The 20780-nt window shown below is 46.1% G+C and overlaps 1 protein-coding gene across 1 annotated transcript in view; it reads right to left on the bottom strand.

Annotated features, from left to right (window-relative positions):
* CERS6 (ceramide synthase 6) overlaps positions 1-20780 on the bottom strand; it is a 242054-nt gene that overhangs the window by 74644 nt on the left and 146630 nt on the right. The window contains exon 5 of the mRNA XM_040357813.1: positions 5078-5128. Coding sequence (XP_040213747.1) covers positions 5078-5128 — 51 coding nt within the window. The remainder of the gene's footprint in view (positions 1-5077; positions 5129-20780) is intronic.

Below are 20780 nucleotides of genomic sequence, written 5' to 3'. Positions count from 1 at the left end.
TGAGCTCCTCCATGCCTCTTATCAGTTTGGTTGCCCTTCTCTGCACTTTCTCCAGTTCTCCGATGTCCTTTTTGAGAACTGGGGCCCAAAACTGAACTGCATATTCCAGATGAGGTCTTACTAATGATTTGTACAGGGGCAAAATGATATCTCTGTCTCTGGAGTCCATACCTCTCTTAATACAAGAAAGGACTTTGCTCACTTTGGAAACCGCAGCTTGGCTATTTTAAGCGCCGCTATACCATCATATTTACCGCCATATTAGGGCACTAGCGGTGCGGGTCTAACCCCCGCTAGCGGCCGAAAAAGGGTTAATACCGCCCGTAATGCACCTCTGCAGAGGCGCATTGCGGGCGGTATTACCACGGTTTCCCATTGATTTCAATGGGAAGGTGCGGTATAGGAGCGGTAAACACCCCGCTCCTATACCGCTCCAAAGATGCGGCTAGCAGGACTTTTGGAGCGGTCCTGCTAGCGCACCGCTTCAGTGTGAAAGCCTTCAGGCTTTCACATTGAAGCCTGCAGGGCATGATTTTTTAATGCGGCATAGCAGAGCTATTTTTAGCGCTGTACCGCATGAAAAACGCCTCAATGTGAAAGGGGCCTAAGTGTGAGGAAATCTACCCCTAGGAAGGGAAATTCTCTCCTGTAATGCCCTGTACACACGATCGGTTCGTCTGATGAAAACAGACCGATGGACCGTTTTCATCGGACGAACCGATCGTGTGTGGGCCCCATCAGTTTTTTTTCCTCATCAGTGAAAAAAAATAGAACCCGTTTTAAAATTTTCGTATATGGTTAAAAAAACAATAGAAAAAAACGATCGTCTGTGGGGAAATCCATCGGTCAAAAATCCACGCATGCTCAGAATCAAGTCGACGCATGCCCCGAAGCATTGAACTTCATTTTTCTCAGCACGTCGTAGTGTTTTACGTCACCGCGTTGAACACGATCGGATTTTTAACCGATGGTGTGTAGGCAAGACTGATGAAAGTTAGCTTCATTGGATATCTGATGAAAAAATCCATCGGTTCGTTTTCATCAGATATCCGATCGTGTGTACAGGGCATTAGAGTTAATATGGGAAAAAGGTGTCTCCACTGATGCTTTATCACTAATCCTTGTTTCCCTAATAACTCAAAATTTTCAAAATCCAATTGTCATTGGGACAGAAAGTGTGGTGAAATCTTCTGAACAAGGGCACAGACAGCAAAACAAATGTTACAGGGGTGATAACCCTTCACTATGCTATCCAAAAAGCTTAAAAATAGATTTTTTGGGCTGGAGCTTCACTTAAAAAATTGACCTGTTCCAACTTACAAACAGATTCAACTTAAAAACAAGCCTACAGTCCCGGGCCCGGATTCAGAAAGGAGACACGACGGCGTATCTCCGGATACGCCATCGTATCTCTGAGTGTGCGGGGTCGTAACTATGCGACTGATTCATAGAATCAGTTACGCATAGATTTCCCTAAGATCCGACCGGCGTAAGTGTCTTACACCGTCGTATCCTAGGCTGCATATTTACGCTGGCCGCTAGGTGGCGCTTCCGTATATTTACGCAAGGAATATGCTAATTAGGTAGATACGCCGATTCAGAAACGTACATTTTTTTACGTTGTTTACGTTAGGCTTTTTCCGGCGTAAGTTACCCCTGCTATATGAGGGGTATCCTATGTTAAGTATGGACGTCATTCCCGCGTCGAGTTTTGAAAATTTTACGTCGTTTGCGTAAGTCGTTCGCGAATAGGACTGTACGTAAGTTACGTTCACGTCTAAAGCAATGACGATTTGCGGCGTAATTTCGAGCATGCGCACTGGGATTCTTTCACGAACGGCGCATGCGCCGTTCGTGAAAAACGTAAAATACGCGGGGTCACCATTCATTTAAATAAAACACGCCCACATCATCCACATTTGAATTAGGCGGGCTTATGCCGACATACATACGTTACGCCGCTGTAACATAGGGCGCAAGTCCTTTCTGAATACGGAACTTGCGTCCTAATTTACGGCGGCGTAACGTATCTGCGATACGTTACGCCCGCCGATAGATAGACAATTCTATCTGAATCCGGGCCCCGGTCTTGTTTGTAACCCAGGGGCCGTCTGTAAAGTCGTATCTGGACCTTTTAGCAGCAGTGTGGTGCTTCAGTTTAAATTTTTACTTCTGGAATTTGATATGGCAGAAATTTTCTTTATGTGACTTTATGTGACCATTTACCATCTGACTAAAACAGAATAATAAAACACAAAGTATCCAAAGACAAATTAGGGAGCAAATTTACATTTTGACAAGTAATCCTACATGATTAAATAAGATTCAGGCTTAAATTATTTATAACTCCGGTCGTGACCATTTGTCTTTAAGTAAAGCATCATTAATGGAGCTTTTGCAGCCCGCTAAGCCCAACATTCAGGGACACAGAATCGTTTCTGAAATAGAATTAAACAGCTGGGGCTCAGAAACATGAAATGGCCTCTGCAAAGATCAGCGCTTTCCAAATATCTATGTAGTGTTCAGCAACAGATGTGAACCTCCAGGGTTTAAAAAAAAAATCCTTCATGTTGTCGGTTCATATTCTTTTCAAACTCTGAGCTAACATTTTTTTTCTTTTAACGTAAGCTTCCAAAGCACACTAAGTTGTATTGCAATTTAAACATAGGGCCACTGCTGGGTGACACTGCTACCACTATCCCCAGAATACAAGAATTAGATAGGCCAAAATCTATGGAACTTTCCCAGACATGTCTCGAAAATGTTTACTTTAAATCAAGATTAACTACAAACGTGAACATTTGGCATTTAAGCGTAGTTGATAGACCAAGCTTAATCATTCACTGCCTATAGTTTTCCCCTTGGCTTTGACCTTAAAAGGGGACTTTAACCCTAAAGCCCTGTACACACGATCGGTTTGTCCGATGAAAACAGACCGATGGACTGTTTTCCTTGGACAAACCGATCGTGTGTGGGCCCCATCGGTTTGTTTTCCTATGGATAAAAAAACGATAGAAAAAAACGATCGTCTGTGGGGAAGTCCATCAGTCAAAAATCCACGCATGCTCAGATTCAAGTCGACGCATGCTTGGAAGCATTAAACTTAATTTTTTCAGCACGTCGTAGTATTTTACGTCAGCGCGTTTTGGCACGGTCTGATTTTTGACTGATGGTATGTAGGCAAGATTGATAAAAGTCAGCTTCATCGGATATCTGACGAAAAAATCCATTGGATTAGATTCCATCAGATATCCGATCGTGTGTACGAGGCTTTAAGCTCATGTCCTGTTGCCCTGCTTTCTCCTCCCTTCCTCTCTTAGGCCTCGTACACACGACCGAACATGTCTGCTGAAACTGGTCCGGCGGACGAGTTTCCGCGGACATGTTCGGTCGTCTGTACGGCCGACCGGACAATTTTCCGGCGGATCGGACAGGTTTCCAGCGCACAAATGTTTCTTAGCATGCTAAGAAACATGTCCGCTGGAAGCCTGTCCGTCGGACATGTTCGGTCGTCTGTACGACTCACCGGACATGTCCGCTCGGCCGAAAGCCCTTGCATGCGTCAAAGTGATTCGACGCATACGTGGAAGCATTGACCTTCCAGGGTCGCGCACGTCACCGCGGCGACGGCGCGGCCACGTCACCGTGTTCGCTGTTCGCGGGAAATTTGGTCTGATGGTGTGTACAGCCATCAGACCAAAATCCGCCAGCGGACATGTCCGATGAAAACGGTCCGCGGACCGTTTTCATCGGACATGTCCCGTCGTGTGTACGAGGCCTTACAATTTTTTACTTAAGTTGACCCTACATGGATGGAAATTTGGCCACTTCAACAGGGACTGGCTGAATTTCAATCCATGTAGGGGCAGGAAGAATATACAGAATTATTATTATTATTATTTCATGTACAACTATGTTTAGTGGTAGATATGCAAGACCACCCACATACAGTGGGAGGAGTCTGGGAGGTTCCTCATGGCTCGATGTCATGGTGCATGGTCATGTGTGCGTATGTGTTGTGTATATAAGGGAGGTATTTTGAGGAATGTCTTCACTGCTGGGCTCTGATGAAGAGGCTTAGAGCTTCGAAACACGTCAGCCAGCGGTGACCACCTTCACTTTCTCCATGACTGATCGGAGTGTGGTTCGAGGTCTTCTTACTGCAGCTTATGTCGATTAAGCTTTACTGCGATTCTTTCTTCTACACTTGTGAGTAGGCCCTGTATACATTTTGATTCCATTAAAATCTTTTAACGGTAATACACTAGGCTGGTGTGCCTTTGTTTTCTTTTCTCTTGTTTGCCATCCATGAAAGGCAGCAAAGCCAGTGGTACCGTTGTTGATATCATCCCTATGGGCATTTGACTTTTGGATTATCCTCTCGTGCGCAGGAGAATTTGTTTTCGATATACAGAATTGTCCTGTTGCCTTCTTCTTGGGTTGTGTATAAAGTTGTATGTGGACTTTTTAGCACTGGTGTGGTGCTTTAATTTACATTTTTGTTACATTACTCTACTAGCCATGGGGACCGTGGAGATCCGCAGGGGTGTAGAAGCTGTCTGCCCCGGAACCAGATAACTTGAATCAACATCAATACTATAAGATAGCAATACCAATAATATAACTTTATAGGTATTGTCTTTTGCAGGCTATTGCCTACAACGCTGATCTGTGTATACTGATTAATGTCACAGAACTGAAGAAAACGAAAAAAAAAAACAAATGCAGCCACTACATTTAAGGATTGGAAACTGCAATATATAAAATCTATGTTCTTGATTTTAATACCGTATTAATGAATAGCTTTTCTTTCTGTCCTTAGAATGACAGAGTACCTGGCATGCAAATAACATCTTTCCTGTAATTGACAGAGCCACATAAAAAATATCTGTGCCCCATCTCAAATGCATGGTGACATCAAAGTTTACAAGAAGTGGAATCACCTTTTTAGAAGATGAAATCATTGGCCGTATGATGTATCAGAGACAAAGAATGGGCACACAAAATGGATCAAATATTCAAACTCATTTACATTTTCCTGAAAATAAGAGGCAGAGGTACATAGTGTTCTGCTTACCTGATAAGGATAATTGTACCAACATTGTCTTGTGTTCCAGAGCCATGGAGTCTTAAAAGAGGGAAAAAATATATATTGTTAGATCTTGTTAAGCAGGACCTAATATCGTTTGTACAATAAAATGTGGCTTATTTAGTTAAGGAGTTGATTCACTTAAAAGAGAAGTGTAGGAATGGGAAATAACAAACATTGATACACACCTAGATGGCTGCAGCAATAATCTCAGCTGCAGCTTTCCCCTGATGCCTCTCAAGCTGCGTACACACGATCGGTTTGTCCGCTGAAAACAGACCGATGGACTGTTTTCATCGGACAAACCGATCATGTGTGGGCCCCATCGGTTTTATTTCCATCGGTGTAAAAAAAAAGAACATGTTTTACATTTTTCCTATGGATAAAAAAACGATAGAAAAATCCCATCCTCTTTATGGAACTCCATCAGTCAAAAATCCACGCATGCTCAGAATCAAGTCGACGCATGCTTGGAAGCATTGAACTTCATTTTTTTCGATTCGTCGTAGTGTTGTACGTCACCGCATTTTGGCATGATTGGATTTTTGACTGATGGTGTGTAGGCAAGACTGATGAAAGTCAGCTTCATCGGATATCCGCAGAAAAAATCCATCGGATTAGATTTCATCAGATATCCGATCGTGTGTACAGGGCTTAAGATCGAGAACTGAGCTATCAAATACCACTGATCACTCAGTTTTTGGTCTTCCGTGAGCAGAGAGTGGTGCCTGTCAATCATCAGCTCTCTGCTCTGCCCCTCCAGCACTCACTGGAGCGCAAGGCTGTGGAGGGGGCGGGAGCAGCTGTCTTAGTCTCCCAACAGCTTGCTGAGAGCCTGAACCAGCTGCTGGTCTGGGTATCTGGGTGGATCTCGACTTTAACATCAGGATTGATCCACAGCTTGAGTGATGCCAGCCAACAGTGGACTTTAGCCTGCTATCAGATGAAAACAGGTCACAGGAGTGCAGTATCAAGTGCACTTCTGTGACCCACAGGAGAAGCAGAGCTATATGAGCTTTTATGGGGGAAAAAAAAATCAATTTGCACCCGAAAAAAATGAGACTTGGAAACTACAAAACTTGTGTTTATTAAATATCAAATAAAATAAATAATTCTTGTTAGGCACACAGTGTTGCAAGGAAAATACATAAATAAAACGATTGCAATTAAAATCAAGAAAGGAAAAAAGACAAAAATAACAGAAATATATGTCCGGACTAGGAACACTGTGGGAGCTGCATTTGTCAGTGCGGGAACAGCATGTATGGATGTGGGGAGATTAACTCTGTAATGAATGCAGCACTGACACTTGCAGTCCACCCTACTTCTCCTTTAATACATTTTGTAAATATTAACTTAAATTATCTAATAACTTAAGAAGATAATTCCTCTTCACTTTGAATGCCCATTCATGTGCAGGTGAAATGAATAAACAGACTTTGCTATTTACATGATTGGATAATTGAAGCAAATTTTCAATTCATAGAGTGAATATTCACAAATCCTTCAGTAAACCAGACTCTACTGTATATGTTGTGCTATATGGCTTGCTGAAAATATTCAAAGCAGCCTTTATGAACATGGAGGAACTTTTAAAATAACTTGTCATGGACCTTGGAATGCTGAAGTGTATCTCTTTGAAATCTGTTACACAGTGGGGGGTCTTCTGCCCTGTCTTAAGGCTAACCCCCCCCCCTCCAGACGTCTCCATGGTCTGGAGGAAAAGCATTGTTCTGTGTCTGGCTATTGTGTACATTGATTGCCCCCTGGGGCTTCTGTCTCATTACACATAACAGTCCCTCCATTCAAGCTATCGGACCAATCCCTGCTGACTCATTTTCAAGTCCTCATTTGCATGGCTAAGGAGGACCTGAAGGAGGACTACATGTACTTTACAATTGACCAATAGGAAAGCGATTGTTGGGGGTGGGATATTCCAAGTTCTGTTTAAAAGTGTGTTGTGTACTTCCAATAAAGGTCTTTCTGTTTGAACTTACATACAGCCTGCCTGGTGTTTGTTCTAATTGATTACGAACGGCACATCGCTGTAGTTCAGATCCCGGAGCCTTGGATGACCAAACCATCAGACGTTGCGATCTGCAAGCTGACTCAATAGTAGCAGAGGAGTGTAGGGAGAGCGGAAGCGAGCGAGCAAGGGTCTCGTTACATTGGTTGGCAGCAGTGGGATTTGCTCTCCAGTAACTGGGACACTCCAAACCACAACAATGAATGACCAGCTATGCAGTCTGCAGGAGAACCAAGCTGAAAGATTAACTTGAGAGCCGTGGAGGGACCGGTGGGACAAAGAACAAGGCCACCCTGATCAGTGAGCTAGCCGAGATGGATCAGAGGGATGGTGATGCAGGACCCCGGTCAGTTGAAGACTTGTTTCAGCAACGAGTTCGAGAGCGGTTGGCATTATATGGTGCTAACCCATCAGAGACCGCCATACAGAATGCCATTAGAGACATCCAGCTGCAAAATGAGCGACAAGAGAGAGAATGATAGCGGCAACATGAGCAGAAAATGGCAGAAATACGGCAATCGGAGAAAACGCCTAAAGATGCAGCACCTTTCCGTAAGTTGCCCTTTCGGGCGTTCAAACTATTTAAGGAAGTAGAGGAGGAAATTGAAGAATTCCTGCAGGACTTTGAGAGACTATGCCAGATACATGAAGTACTGTCCCAAGATTGGGTTGCCTTACTGGCGAGTAATTTAACTGGCAGAGCGGCAGATGCGTATAGGGCCATGAAGGACGAGGACGCTAAAGACTATGACCGGGTAAAAGAAGCTCTGCTAGCCAGATTTGCCATTACACCCGAAGCCAGCCAGATTAAGTTTAGAGAATCCCGGAAAAAAACCAACATAACATACGTGTAGTGGGCACATCGTCTGCAGCGGAACCTTAAGGGCTGGTTCCAGGGAAGCTACGCTCATACTATAGAGGACATCACCCAGTTAGTACTCTTGGAACAGTTCTTTAACCACATTCCTCCAGTAGTACGGGATTGGGTGCAAAATAAGCGACCACGAACTGTACAGCAAGCGGCTACTTTGGCCGATGAATATCTGGACTCTCGAAGGTCAGGCAAAAGCGAGCGCTATCCCCTATCTCGGCCCAGTTTACCAGCCCGACCCAATCCTCCTACCAGACCTAAGTGCTATACCTATAACCAAACTGGTCATCTGCAGCGATATTTCCCTACCCGATCCATGAGGTACCGAGAGACTGCTCATCCATCCAGACCCTCAGTCCGACACAAACCTCCTACCAGACCTAAGTGCTATACCTGTAACCAAACCGGTCATCTGCAGCGATATTGCCCTACCCGATCCACAAGGTACCGAGAGACTGCTCATCCATTCAGACCAGCGGCTCATCGCTTCCAGAACGAGCCCAACCATCGAGATGTTCAGGAAGAGTGTGGCAAACTTTTTGAGGCTGATCCTGTCCAAGCTGGCAGTATGGGTTAATGGTCAGCCGGCCCAGGGACTCAGCGATTCTGGGGCTACGATTACCCTCATCCAGCCTCACATGATTCCCCAGTCGGCCCGGACCGGCCAGACTGTTGCAGTCAGGGTAGCAGGGGGCAAGGTGCTATGCTTATCCACCGCCCAAGTCCTCTTGGATTGGGGCTCAGGGGAGCGACAAGTGCGAGTGGCATTACTACGTGAGTTACCCGCAGAAGTACTTTTGGGGAACGATTTGGGGCATTTAACTTCCTCATATGCCCCAGAGGCCACCATGGCCGTGACCACCCGATGCCAGAGCCAACTTCAAGGCAACTCCACTCCTATGGGGACCCAGACGCCTCCATGTTCGGGCTGGGAGCTGTACTCAAGTTGGTGATGACGGGAAAGAGCAAACCGGTGGCGTATCTCAGCCACAAGTTGTTACCCTGTGAAGTTGGATATGCTGGCGTGGAAAAAGTGTTTGGCCTTAGTCTGGGCTCTAAAGAAATTGCAGCCCTATGTGTATGGACGCTCTTTTACCGTCATGACAGACCACAATCTCTTGATATGGCTTAACCGAGTGGCGGGAGAGAACGGGCAATTACTACGGTGGAGCCTGGCTTTGCAACTGTACAATTTCACCATACAATATCGGCCAGGGCCTCAAAATGGGAATGGGGATGGGTTATCCCGACAGACAGACCTGGAACCTTAAGACCGCTTTTCCAACATCCTCGAGTTAACCCGTTTGGGGTGCCACTGTGGCTGTTGGACTGTTTCCCAGGGGGGAGTAATGTCATGGACCTTGGAATGCTGAAGTGTATCTCTTTGAAATCTGTTACACAGTGAGGGGTTTTCTGCCCTGTCTTAAGGCTAACCCCCCCCCTCCAGACGTCTCCATGGTCTGGAGGAAAAGCATTGTTCTGTGTCTGGCTATTGTGTACATCGATTGCCCCCTGGGGCTTCTGTCTCATTACACATAACAGTCCCCCCATTCAAGCTATCGGACCAATCCCTGCTGACTTATTTTCAAGTCCTCATTTGTATGGCTAAGGAGGACCTGAAGGAGGACTACATGTACTTTACAATTGACCAATAGGAAAGCGATTGTTGGGGGCAGGATGTTCCAAGTTCTGTTTAAAAGTGTGTTGTGTACTTCCAATAAAGGTCTTTCTGTTTGAACTTACATACAGCCTGCCTGGTGTTTGTTCTAATGGATTACGAACGGCACATAGCTGTAGTTCGGATCCCGGAGCCTTGGATGACTGAACCATCAGACGTTGCGATCTGCAAGCTGACTCAATACTAGCAGAGGAGTGTAGGGAGAGCGGAAGCGAGCGAGCAAGGGTCTCGTTACATAACTTTTTATAACAATTTTTTTTTAAAAACAAGTTCCAGGGAAACTCTGCTAATAATGATCATATTTAGAGCTCATGGGACATTACCATGGACAGTACGTTGATTTATAAGAAAACAATATGCAAATTAACAATAACGCCTAACATTCTACCACATCCAATTTGCATAGCAGGAGATTGTGACCAACTCTCTATGGAGCCGGTCCACACGTCTCCAGAGTGAATTGCACAGGAGTCCTGTGCGTCTTTTTGTCAGTTTTAGGTCCGAATTCAGTCAAAAATTTGAGCTGAAATCTGACCTGAAAACGGTGAATGGGGACGCACCGGACTCCTCCTGTGACCCGGAGTGTACTGCAGTGTGACCCCAGCCTCTAAGATGAGAAGGAGAAACACCTTTTAGCGTAAAGTATATAGGCAAATTTCACACCCTCGTCACACCCCACAGTTACATGGACTATGGAGAATTACTAACTAAAAAAGAAATGGTCAAACCCACCAGTGCTGAAGTTTTTTCTATTTATACTGTCTTTTCATAATTGCAAATTCAGTCATTAGGGCCTGGTTCACACTATTGCAGATTTACAGCCCACTTTTGCATTGGCACGGCAGCCCATTCATTTGATTATACGCAGGGAAAAGGTCCCTGCAATATTTCAAAAATCATATAGGATATCTAAAACATAAATTACAAATGAGAAGTTGCTTAAGCAATCTGTGACACTAGATATAAGAATTATATGAAGCAGTGCTAAAAAAATTTAACTCAATATTGTGAACACACAAAAATGAATCAATATAGTGGCATAAAACTTATTAGGTGAAAAACCTGCATAAAGAAATCACATCAAATATAAAAAAAGTGTCCATAAGAGATCATTCACAAGGGCTAAAAAATAAAAATATATGTGAAACAAGAAAGTTAAAAGGAAACAAATCGTCCACGATTCACTTGCTCCACCAGTGTCCCCAAAATCACAATTTGTAGTGCTTCCACCACCAGGTGACACTCAGGCCGTACACACGGTCGGACAAATCCGATGAGAATGAACCGAGGTTCAGTTTCATCGGTCCAAACCGACCGTGTGTATAGCCCATTGGTCTGTTTTCCTTCGGTCCAAATTTTTAAAACATGCTTTAAAATCGACCCAATGGCCCGCTGCCCGATCGGTCCAAACCGATGGTTAGTACAGAAAGCATAGGTTCAAAACACGCGCATTCTCAGAATCAAGTCGACGCATGCTTGGAAGCATTGAACTTCGTTTTATTCAGCACATCGGGTGTTTGACGTCACCGCGTTCTGACCCGATCGGTTTTTGGAATGATGGTGTGTACGCACATCAGACCATCAAGCCAGTTCAGCGGTGAACCGATGGAAATGGCCCGTCCAGCCATTCTCATCGGTTTGGAACGACCGTGCGCAGGTTACATCTCCATATGATCTTCAAAGCACCAAACGGTTTAAAAATGCAGTAGCCGGGAAATCACCATGTTATTTCCCTGCAGCTCCTGCACCTGTGCTCCATTTTTAAATGTGGGGGCGGGGGGGGTTGGGGGTACCAGTAAGAATGAATGGTAGCCTCTCGCATTTTGACTTCGGGTGTAGGAATTGCTGCTTGCTGTGGGGGCAGGAAGAAGGACCAAGGAGAGCCGGTGGGGGACTCGAGAAGAGGGGATTCGGGGCTGCTCTGTGCAAAACCAACTGCACAGGTGCAGCTAAGCATGAACAAAAAAAAACACTTTATTTTCACATAAGCACCCAGAGGAAGAACAGAGAGGCAGGGCCACCATCAGGGGGGTACGCTTTTTTTTCTCCGCCAGCACCCAAAGCCCCCCCCCCCCACCTCTAAGGGGCCAGGTGGTCCCCAGGGCCCCCGGATGGCATCCCCCTTTTTTTTCTGTTCGTCAGCACCCAAAGCCCCCCCCGACCTTTATTCGTGGCGGCAGCCCCCCATCTTCTCGATTTGCGGCCCCCCCCCATTCTCAATTTGCGACACTCCCCCCCTTCTCAACTTGCATGACTCCCCCCGCTTCTCTGCTTCAGGGGGCCCATGCCAAAATTCCTGATGGCGGCCCTGCAGAGAGGGGATAGAGCACAAATGTCACCACTGTGCTGTGCTTTTTGACTGACAACAGAGGAATTGGTCAATCGCACACCCCATTCTGATGCAGCCGGGAGCCAGAAGTGTGCATATCAGATGCTCTCAGCAATGCTTAGAGAGCTCTTCTTGAGGAAACAAAAAATAAAATTAGCAATGTGCAGATTAAAGTAGGAAAAATATGGTGGCTCCTTCTCAAAATGTTGGCTGATGTGGTGACGTCTTCAGTATATTCTAACTATCTGAACAGTTACAACTATACAGGTAAGGGGTTCTGACTTTACCTGCTGCATACCTGTTCCAGATTACAGATTCTGATAGAAAATGTCATCAATAACATGCTTTGTACATCTGTCACCAAGCCTTTGTTTAACTGAGCATAACCATGAAGGAACAGCAAAAAAAAAAAAAAAAAATCAGTAACAACCTCAAAAAAGGAAATCTCCCCTTTTATGCTTGACATTACCCTGAACCTTCCATTTGCTGTCCCTTTGAATGAGCTATAACAGGGCACTTACATAACACTGTAACACCATAGCAACAGGACATTAAAATTCACGCTGAACAATGCTCTCTGGGCTTTGTGAATAGCTAATCAACTTCAGTTAGTCAGCAAAATGATATAATAAGTAAAGGACAGAATGTACGCTATTTTCTCTTTAGAAATGGTACATTCTTTTTTTTTATTATTATTATTCTTATTATTTAGTATACAGCAAAATGTTGTATTATACACTTCACCATTGTCAGTTTTTTCACTTATTTTATGGTGTGTTTTTATACTTAACCTTCCACTAGACCTTTTAACAGATGGAAAGGAAAATTGGCCAGCCTCATAATTAGAGAGGCACCTGCTCTAAATGACTCTATTATAGATGAAAAAATGAAAGCTTGATATAAGATACTGATTAAATCAAACGTGCCCAGGCAACGCTCTTTGAAAACTACGTAGGGTACAGCTCTTCCCCTATACCTCAACAGCTGTTTTCTGACATTACATATTTCTGGGACAAAAATATGGCCCTGGACATCATCCAGACCGCCCCACTTTAATTTTGCAAACAAAGGTGGGCACTGTGTGGGGGGTGGAGGACACCCAGGGACACCGTGGGGAGTGGAGGACACAGTGGGACACTGTGGGGGGGGGGAGTGGAGGGCACAGTGGGATACTGTGGGGGGGTGGAGGACACAGAGGGACAGCGTGGGAGTTGGAAGACACAGAGGGACAGCGTGGGAGGTGGAAGACACAGAGGGACAGTGTGGGAGGTGGAAGACACAGAGGGACAGTGTGGGAGGTGGAAGACACAGGGGGACACCGTGGGGGGTGGATGACACAGGGGGACATCGTGGGGGGGTGAAGGACACCATAGGGGGGGTGGAGGACACCATGGGGGGGGGGGGGGGAGGACACAGTGGGACACCGTGGGGGGGTGGAGGACACCATGGAGGGGGGGTGGAGGACACAGTGAGACACTGTGGGGGTGGAGGACACCATGGGGACTGGAGGACACAGTGGGACACAGTGTGGGGGTGGAGGACACAGAGGAACAGAGTGGGGGGTGGAATACATAGGGGGACACCGTGGGGGGGTGGAATACACAGGGGGACACCGTGGCGGGGTGGAGGACACAGTGGGACATTGTGGTGGGGTGGAGGACACAGTGGGACACCGTGGCGGGGTGGAGGACACAGTGGGACACCGTGGCGGGGTGAATGACACAGAAGGGGGTGGAGGACACACTGGGACATCGTGGGGGGTGGAGGACAGAGGGGGACAGCATGGGGGCTGGAGGACACAGTGGGGGTGAAGGACAGAGGGGGACAGCATGGGGGCTGGAGGACACAGTGGGAGGTGGAGGACAGAGGGGGCAGCATAGGGGGTGGAGGACACAGGGGGACACCGTGGGGGATGGAGGACACAGGGGGACACCATGGGGGCTGGAGGACACAGGGGGACAACATGGGGGAGCTGGAGGACAGAGGGGGACAATGTGGGGGGGGGGGTGGAGAACACAGTGGGGGTGGAGGACAGAGGGGGACAGCATGGTGGGCTGGAGGACACACAGTGTGGGAGGGGAGGACAGAGGGGGATAACGTGGGGATTGGAGGACACAGAGGGGGGTGGAGGACAGAGGGGGACAGCATGGGGGGCTGGAGGACACAGCGGGGGCTGGAGAACAGAGGGTGACACAGTGGTGGTGGAGGACACAGTGGGGGGTGGAGGACAGAGGGGGCAGCATAGGGGGCTGGAGGACACAGTGGGGGGGGTGGAGGACCGAGGGGAACAGCGTGGGGGAACATGAGAGTATCATGGAGCCTCATCCGATGCCCGCAATAAGACCTCTCATGGCGCACTGCTCTCTGCCGGCCCCTCCGCTCTTCTCATCCACCCTGGATGATATCATTTACAAGCACCTAGAATGGACGGGAGTGAAGGAGGGGCCAGCGAGGAACAGCACACTGAAAGAGGTCCTATTGCAGCCGCTTCCAGTGCTAGTGTTGCAGCTGTTATAGGGCCCCACAGTATCGATAGGTCAGTCCACCCCTGCAGTACAGCAGTGCTCAAAGTAATGGCTGAGTGGGCCGCGCAGCCATTACTTTGATAGGCTGTCACTCAAACCGGACCCCTGAACAATCGCCCACAGGGATACTCCAAGTAATCCAGATGGCCAGTACATGCCTGGAATAAAGTAATGTGATGTATGTGTAGGCTTTGGCTCTTTCATTTAAGTGCTGGATGCAGAAGAGTCGGTGTTATTGTTGCAATGCCAGTGGAATAAATAGAAATATCTGGCAAAACATGATCTACACAATGGGCCGGATTCAGATACATTGCAGTATCTGTCGGCACGGCGTAACGTATCGCAGATATGGTACGCCCCTGTAACTTAGGGCGCAAGTTTCGTATGCAGAAAGAACTTGCGCCCTTAGTTACAGCGGCGTAACGTATGTGTGTCGGCGTAAGCCCGCCTAATTCAAATGGGGATGATGTGGGCGTGTTTTATGTAAATTCACTGTGACCCCACGTATATGACGTATTTTACGAACGGAGCATGCGCCGTTTGTGAAAAAATCCCAGTGCGCATGCTCGAAATTACGCCGCAAGTCGTCATTGCTTTAGACGTGAACGTAACTTACGTACAGCCCTATTAGCGAACAACTTACGCAAACGGACGTAAAATTTTCAAAACTCGACGCGGGAACGACGTCCATACTTAACATTAGCTACGCCTCATATAGCAGGGGTAACTTTCCGCCGAAAAAAGCCTAACGTAAACTACATAAAAAAATTCGCCGGACGTACGTTTCTGAATCGGTGTATCTACCTAATTAGCATATTCATTGCGTAACTATACGGAAGCGCCACCTAGCGGCCAGCGTAAATATGCAGCCTAAGATACGCCGTCGTATCTCCGTTCTGAATCTGGCCCAGTATATCTATGGGGCTGAGGGCACTGCAAAGGTTGATTGCTCGTTTAGGTCTAGGGGACTTATTAACGTATGATTGACGATCCTCTCCTCCTTTGTGCTGCTAGACCGCTCCCTGCAGCCTTGTCTCCTCTATACTTCAGAGGGCTAAGGTTCTGTCATCATCAAGACCAATGTAGGGTCCATAACCTCATAGCAAAGGATAATTTTGAAGTCTCTCAGAGGTGGGCAATAAAAGTGAAGAATTAGATCACTACAAACATCCATAAGGGATTGTTTCTCATTAAAGCAAGTCTAGCCGGCCTAATATCTTGATAAATAAGTGCCAGAACGTACTGCTGTTCATCTGGCCATACATTCAAACGTTTGAAAAGAAATTCTGAAAAAAAGTTATTCGAATATTCTTTTTTGTCATCATGGAGTCAACAATTTTTTTTAAAAAGCTCTTAAAGTATAACCAAAAGCAAAACTTGTGTTTTAGTTTTGGATAGAGTGGAGAGGGATTAGAATGATGGTCAGTTTTTATTGCTGTCTGTGCCCCTTTTTAGAGAGATTCACCCTCTCTATTTGTCCTGTTTACTGTTATCATTGAAAGAGTAAGCAAAAAAAATTCCACATATTAGGTTGTACCCAGAAAAGTAATAGAGGAGTGTCTTCCAATGGAGACACTAGTTGTGGTGACCTGGGGTCTCCAAGGAATTCCCTTCATTTGCAGGAAATTCATCTTACTTCCTGTTTGGATATGGGACAGAAAGTGAAGGTAAATTTCCAGAATTGGACACAGATGGCGATACAAAATCTGACAGATGCTATATACAAAACAGAAAAAAAAAGTACTTTCAAATGTGTCCAAACCTGCTATTTGAATGAAATCCCAGCTGTATTAAAAAGACTTCAATTACAATATGTATGAAATACCGAAATATACTACAAGAACCACATTCACAGTTGGAAATTCATTTGTTCACGGGAATGTTTTCATCCTGCGCCTTGGAGTTTTCTCATCAATATGACTGAAAATGAATATCGACTTGACCCTACTAACCATTAATAAATAAATGTTCAGAAAACAAATATCTTCGAACAAAATTCATCATGTCTTCTGTTTAAGTCAATATTAAGCTCTGCCTCCTCCAGACACTAATGCCCTGTACACACGCTCAGGATTCCCGACGGCAAAAGATCAGTCGGAAATTCCGAGGTGAAAACCGAGAGCCTGCTCTCTACTTTTTCCCCCGTACACACGTACGCACGTTCGGTTTTCCCGTCGGGGAAAACTCCTATGAGAGCTTTTCCTCTGGAATCCGACCGTGTGTATGCTCCATTGGTCTTTTTCTCCACAGGAAAACTGACAAAAACGTCAGTTTTCAGCCTGGAAAAAGTCCACCGGGAATCCCAACAGGAAAAAAGAGAGCTGGTTCTTTTTTTTTTTTTTTTTTTCGGCTGATTCCGGCTGTCTGTTGGAAAAACTGCAATGGAGCTTACACACAGCTGGGATTCCTGGGCAAAAGCTCCCCTCGCAGTTTTCCCGTCAGAAAATCCGGTCGTGTGTACGGGGCATAAGCCCTACATTTCTCATTAAGCACTTGCCAAGTCCAACTTGCAGAAACACGGGGCCAGATTCAGATAGGTGAGCGGATCTTTAGATCTCATTTGCGTTACGCCGCCGCAAGTTTTTGAGGCAAGTGCTTTATTCAGAAAGCACTTGCCTGTAAACGTGCGGCGGCGTATCGTAAATCCCCCAGCGGAATTCAAATTCCGCGGGTAGGGGGCGTGTAAAATTTAAATCAGGCGTGTCCCCGCGCCAAACGAACTGCGCATGCGCCGTCCGTAAAATTTCCCAGCATGCATTGCTCTAAATGACGTCGCTAGGACGTCATTGGTTTTGACGTGAACGTAAATTACGTCCATCCGTATTCGCGAATTACTTACGCAAACGACGTAAAAAATTCAAAACTCGGCGCGGGAACGACGTATACTTAACATAGGATACGCCGCACATACCCCTCATATAGCAGGGGTAACTATAAGCCGGAAAAAGCCGAACGCAAACGTTGTAAAAAAAAAGCGCCGGGTGGTCGTTCGTTTCTGAATCGGCGTAACTCCTCATTTGCATATTCCTTGCGTATACAAACAGAAGCACCACCTAGCGGCCAGCGTGAGATTGCAGCCTAAGATCCGACGGTGTAAGTCACTTACACCTGTCGGATCTTAGGGATATCTATGCGTAACCTGATTCTATGAATCAGGCGCATAGATACGACGACCGGACTCAGAGATACGATGGCGTATTAGGAGATACGCCGGCGTATCTCTTTTCTGAATCCGGCCCACGGACTAAAAATGTAAAAAAACTATAAAATGTTACATATTATGTTTGAATTTCCTCTGTGGTGCAGGGGTAATCATCCTTCCAGGGAATTATGAGTATTATGAGTACTTCATGTCTTGAGAAAAGATGCTAGAACCCAGTACTGGGAGTGAGATCTCAGCGAGATGTGGACTTCTTTATATTCCTCACTAAAATGTTATCCTCTACTCTACAGGCATTTTTTTACACTTTCAACCGCTTTTTTAGCACAGGCGAGGGGAGTCACTAGTGGTTGTATACCCAGTGAAGTGACTGGCCTCAGGTGAAATACAGAGATCAAACAAATCCTCCAAGATATGTAGTTCCTTTTTATCTGCAGTCTATTATCTACATCCATTCAAAACCCAGCATTTATAAAGCTTGTCTGAGCTGTTAAGAAAAGGGGAGCAGAGACCTGAAATTACACACTGCACGGAGCTCAGTGAGGAGAGCTCTGAGAGCTGATTGGAGGGAAAGGACACCCCCTGCTTCACACAGCATACAGGAACAGAGCTGAGGCTATCATTCACAGGCTTTGTGTTGGAGCTCCCTCCCTGACACCTTTTTTTCTCTTGGCATCAGGAAATCTTGTCGGAAATGACTCATGCAGATAGCAGAGGAACAGGGTAGCAGGCAGAAATGACACTTAGGCCCAGATTCACGTCCAGCGGCGTATCTCTGCGGCGGCGTAACGTATCCAATTTACGTTACGCCGCCGCAACTTAGAGGGGCAAGTGCTGTATTCTCAAAGCACTGGCTCCGTAAGTTGCGGCGGCGTAGCGTAAATCGGCCTGCGTAAGCCTGACCCGACGTGATTGACGTTTTTGCGGAACGGCGCATGCGCCGTCCGTGGAATTTCCCAGTGTGCATTGCTCCAAAGTACGCCGCAAGGACGTCATTGGTTTCGACGTGAACGTAAATGACGTCCAGCCCCATTCACGGACGACTTACGCAAACGACGTAACTTTTTCAAATTTCGACGCTGGAACGATGGCCATACTTAACATTGGCTGCGCCTCATATAGCAGGGGAAACTTTGCCCCGAGAAAAGCCTAACGTAAACGTCGTAACTTTACTGCGTCGGCCGCGCGTACGTTCAGGAATTGGCGTATCTAGCTAATTTGCATACTCAACGCGGAATTCGACGGAAGCGCCACCTGGCGGTCAAAAAAAAACCGCAGTTAAGATCCGACGGCGTAAGAGACTTACGCCTGTCGGATCTAATAGATATCTATGCGTAACTGATTCTAAGGCCCCGTACACACGAGAGGATCCATCCGCTGGAATTGATCCGCGGACCGGCTCCAGCGGATAGATCCCCTGGTGTGTACAATCCAGCGGATCTGTTTCCGCGGATTTTTATCCCCTGGGTTGGATTTCCAGCGGATAAAAATTTTAAGACATGCTTTAAAATCTATCCGCTTGAATCCATCCCAACGGATTGATCCGCTGGTCTGTACAGACTCACCGGATCAATCCGTCCGAATCAATCCCCCGCATGCGTCGCAATGATTCGACGCATGTGTGGAATTCCTTATATGACAGCGTCGCGCACGTCGCCGCATCATCATCGCGGCGACGGCGCGACACGTCATCGCAATGGGATTTCGGCGCGGATTTCGATCCGATGGTGAGTACACTCCATCGGATCAAAATCCTTGCAAATCCTCGAGAGGATTTATCCGCGGAAGCGGTCCGGTGGACCGTATCCACGGATAAATCCTCTCGTGTGTACTAGGCCTAAGAATCAGGCGCATAGATACGACGGGTCGGATTCGGACTTACAACGATGTACATGGCGCTACGCCGTCATAAGTTCTCTGAGAATCCGGGCCTTAGTGCTCTGGAGTGAGACAGGTACACATTACAGAGGGATATGCTTTGTTTATATTTCATATCTGAGGTTTACAACCACTTTAAGGACACAGAACTTAATCTGTTTGAGAAAGAAACAGCCAATCAGTTCCTATGCCTCTCACAGAGGTGCCTGTATATACCCGTTACAGCCTAGCCTGCTAAACCCTTCTATCGTGGCCTTTAAGCTGATCTCTTTTGCAAATACATCTAAAAATACAATGGTTAAAAAAAATGTTTAAAAAAGACAATCACATTTGTAAATGCTAAATATGAAAAGCTCCCTCTACTTCCTTGCGGCTCGGAAGCGTTTGCTTCTAAACGTTTCCATAAATGTCTTGCACGGCGTGATAGTAGTTCTGAGGAGTCAAATTTATGCAGCCAATAAGGTTAAGAAATGTCTCCTTTTGTGTTCATATAATCTACCTGTTACTTCAACATTGTTCAACATATGAAGATCATCCTCCTAAGCACACTCATTGTTCTTTCAGCATGTAAGAGAACTATAATTGTCTCCAGTACACTAGTCTGTTTCCAATATATCATGCTGTGAAGAATTGTAGTGCAATTTAATTTAGAGCAGCATCGCGGTGTCTTTTTGCGTGATTTCAAAATTGTTTATTATAAGAAAATTCCATGTCTCCATGCCGCCTCCAAAAACAATTTGCAAAGCTGCACTTTATGACACACTCAAATGGCTTATAGCTGTAAAAAGAAAAAAAAAATCCCCACTTTAAATCAATTGGCTCATAGCTCAATGTGAAAACATTCTACTTGTTTGTGGATATAAGTGATGAATTTCAGCAAAAATATACTGTATATACTCGTGTATAGGCCGACCCGAATATAAGCCGAGGCACCTAATTTTACCACAAAAAAACTGGGAAAACGTATTGACTCGAGTATAAGCCTAGAGTGTCCATCTGCATGCCTCACTGTGCCTCACTGTGTCCATGTTCATGCCTCACTGTGCCCATGCCTCACTGTGCCCATGCCTAGAATGACGTTTAACATGGGAGTCTATGGAAGGACTGCCCGGATTTTGAAAAATCGGTGCTCCCCAGCCGTAGGTCCCCCAGACAACAAACTTTGCACACTTGTAGAGGAAAAATGGGGCTACATGTGTGCCAAGTTCCGGGATCCTACGACCG

This window comes from Rana temporaria, chromosome 6, assembly GCF_905171775.1.
Source record: "Rana temporaria chromosome 6, aRanTem1.1, whole genome shotgun sequence".
In the NCBI taxonomy this organism is placed as follows: domain Eukaryota; kingdom Metazoa; phylum Chordata; class Amphibia; order Anura; family Ranidae; genus Rana; species Rana temporaria.
Note: the sequence above shows the minus strand (reverse complement) of the source record. Positions and strands in the feature narration are given on the sequence as shown.